At 37.3% G+C, this 882-nt stretch overlaps 1 protein-coding gene across 1 annotated transcript; it reads left to right on the forward strand.

Moving 5' to 3' along the window:
* The first annotated feature begins 58 nt into the window (after window positions 1–58).
* On the forward strand, window positions 59–848 carry LOC109828559 (protein FAR1-RELATED SEQUENCE 5-like). The gene is made up of 2 exons (XM_020395526.1): window positions 59–724; window positions 816–848. The coding sequence occupies exons 1-2, from the start codon at window positions 59–61 to the stop codon at window positions 846–848; spliced, it is 699 nt and encodes a 232-aa protein (XP_020251115.1).
* The last annotated feature ends 34 nt before the right edge of the window (window positions 849–882 follow it).

Raw genomic sequence — 882 nt, forward strand, 5'->3', positions numbered from 1 at the left:
GAGAGACGATTTGACGAGAAATCCAAGAGGAGAGACAAGGACTAATTGTGGAGCGATTATGGGGATTAAATTGGTAAGGCGTACTGGAAAGTATTCTGTTTATCGTTTCTCTGAAGAGCATAACCATCATCTTATCAGTCAAGAATCTGTCCATTTTATGCCATCTCATCGAAAAATCACTTCATCAGATGAAGCCTTTTTAGACTTGACAGCAAATTCAGGTCTTTCGCCTAAGTCTGCATTTGAATTAATGGGTCAACAAGCAGGTGGTAGAGAGTCACTGGGATTTACTAAGGTAGACCAAAAGAATTACCTTCGAACTGTCCGACAGAAAAAAATGAAATTTGGGGAAGCTGGTTATCTGATAGAATATTTTTCAAAGCAAATGTTGGAAAATCCTTCGTTCTTCTATGAGATGCAGTTGGACACTGAGGAACAAATTACCAACGTTTTTTGGGCTGATGCTAAAATGATAATGGATTATGGTATATTTGGTGATGTGGTAAGTTTTGATACAACTTACAAACTTAATGAAGCAAATCGACCATTTGCGGTGTTTGTTGGATTAAATCATCATAGAGAGACTATTATTTTTGGAGCTGCCTTAATGTACGACGAGACCGCAGCATCTTTTATATGGTTGTTTGAAACCTTTTTAAAGGCAATGTGTGGGAAGCCTCCACAAACCTTTTTCACTGATCAAGATGCAGCGATAGCCAAGGCTGTATTACATGTGATGCCAGGTACTTACCATCGACTTTGTATATAGCATTCTTTTTTTTAAATGTATATGATCATTTTTTTGTACATGTCAGGTACTTACCATCGACTTTGTATATGGCATTTGATGCAAAATGCTGTCAAGAAAGTTGGCTTCTTATT

This window comes from Asparagus officinalis, unplaced genomic scaffold (genome assembly GCF_001876935.1).
Source record: "Asparagus officinalis unplaced genomic scaffold, Aspof.V1 AsparagusV1_Un2358, whole genome shotgun sequence".
Lineage (NCBI taxonomy): Eukaryota > Viridiplantae > Streptophyta > Magnoliopsida > Asparagales > Asparagaceae > Asparagus > Asparagus officinalis.

What these genes read in the sequence shown, in the direction of transcription:
- LOC109828559 (XM_020395526.1), top strand. Translation starts at nt 59, where the DNA reads ATGGGGATTAAATTGGTAAGGCGTACTGGAAAGTATTCTGTTTATCGT. An exon ending in ATGCAGCGATAGCCAAGGCT is followed by an intron (nt 725 to 815) that starts GTATTACATGTG and finishes TGTACATGTCAG; the next exon opens with GTACTTACCATCGACTTTGT.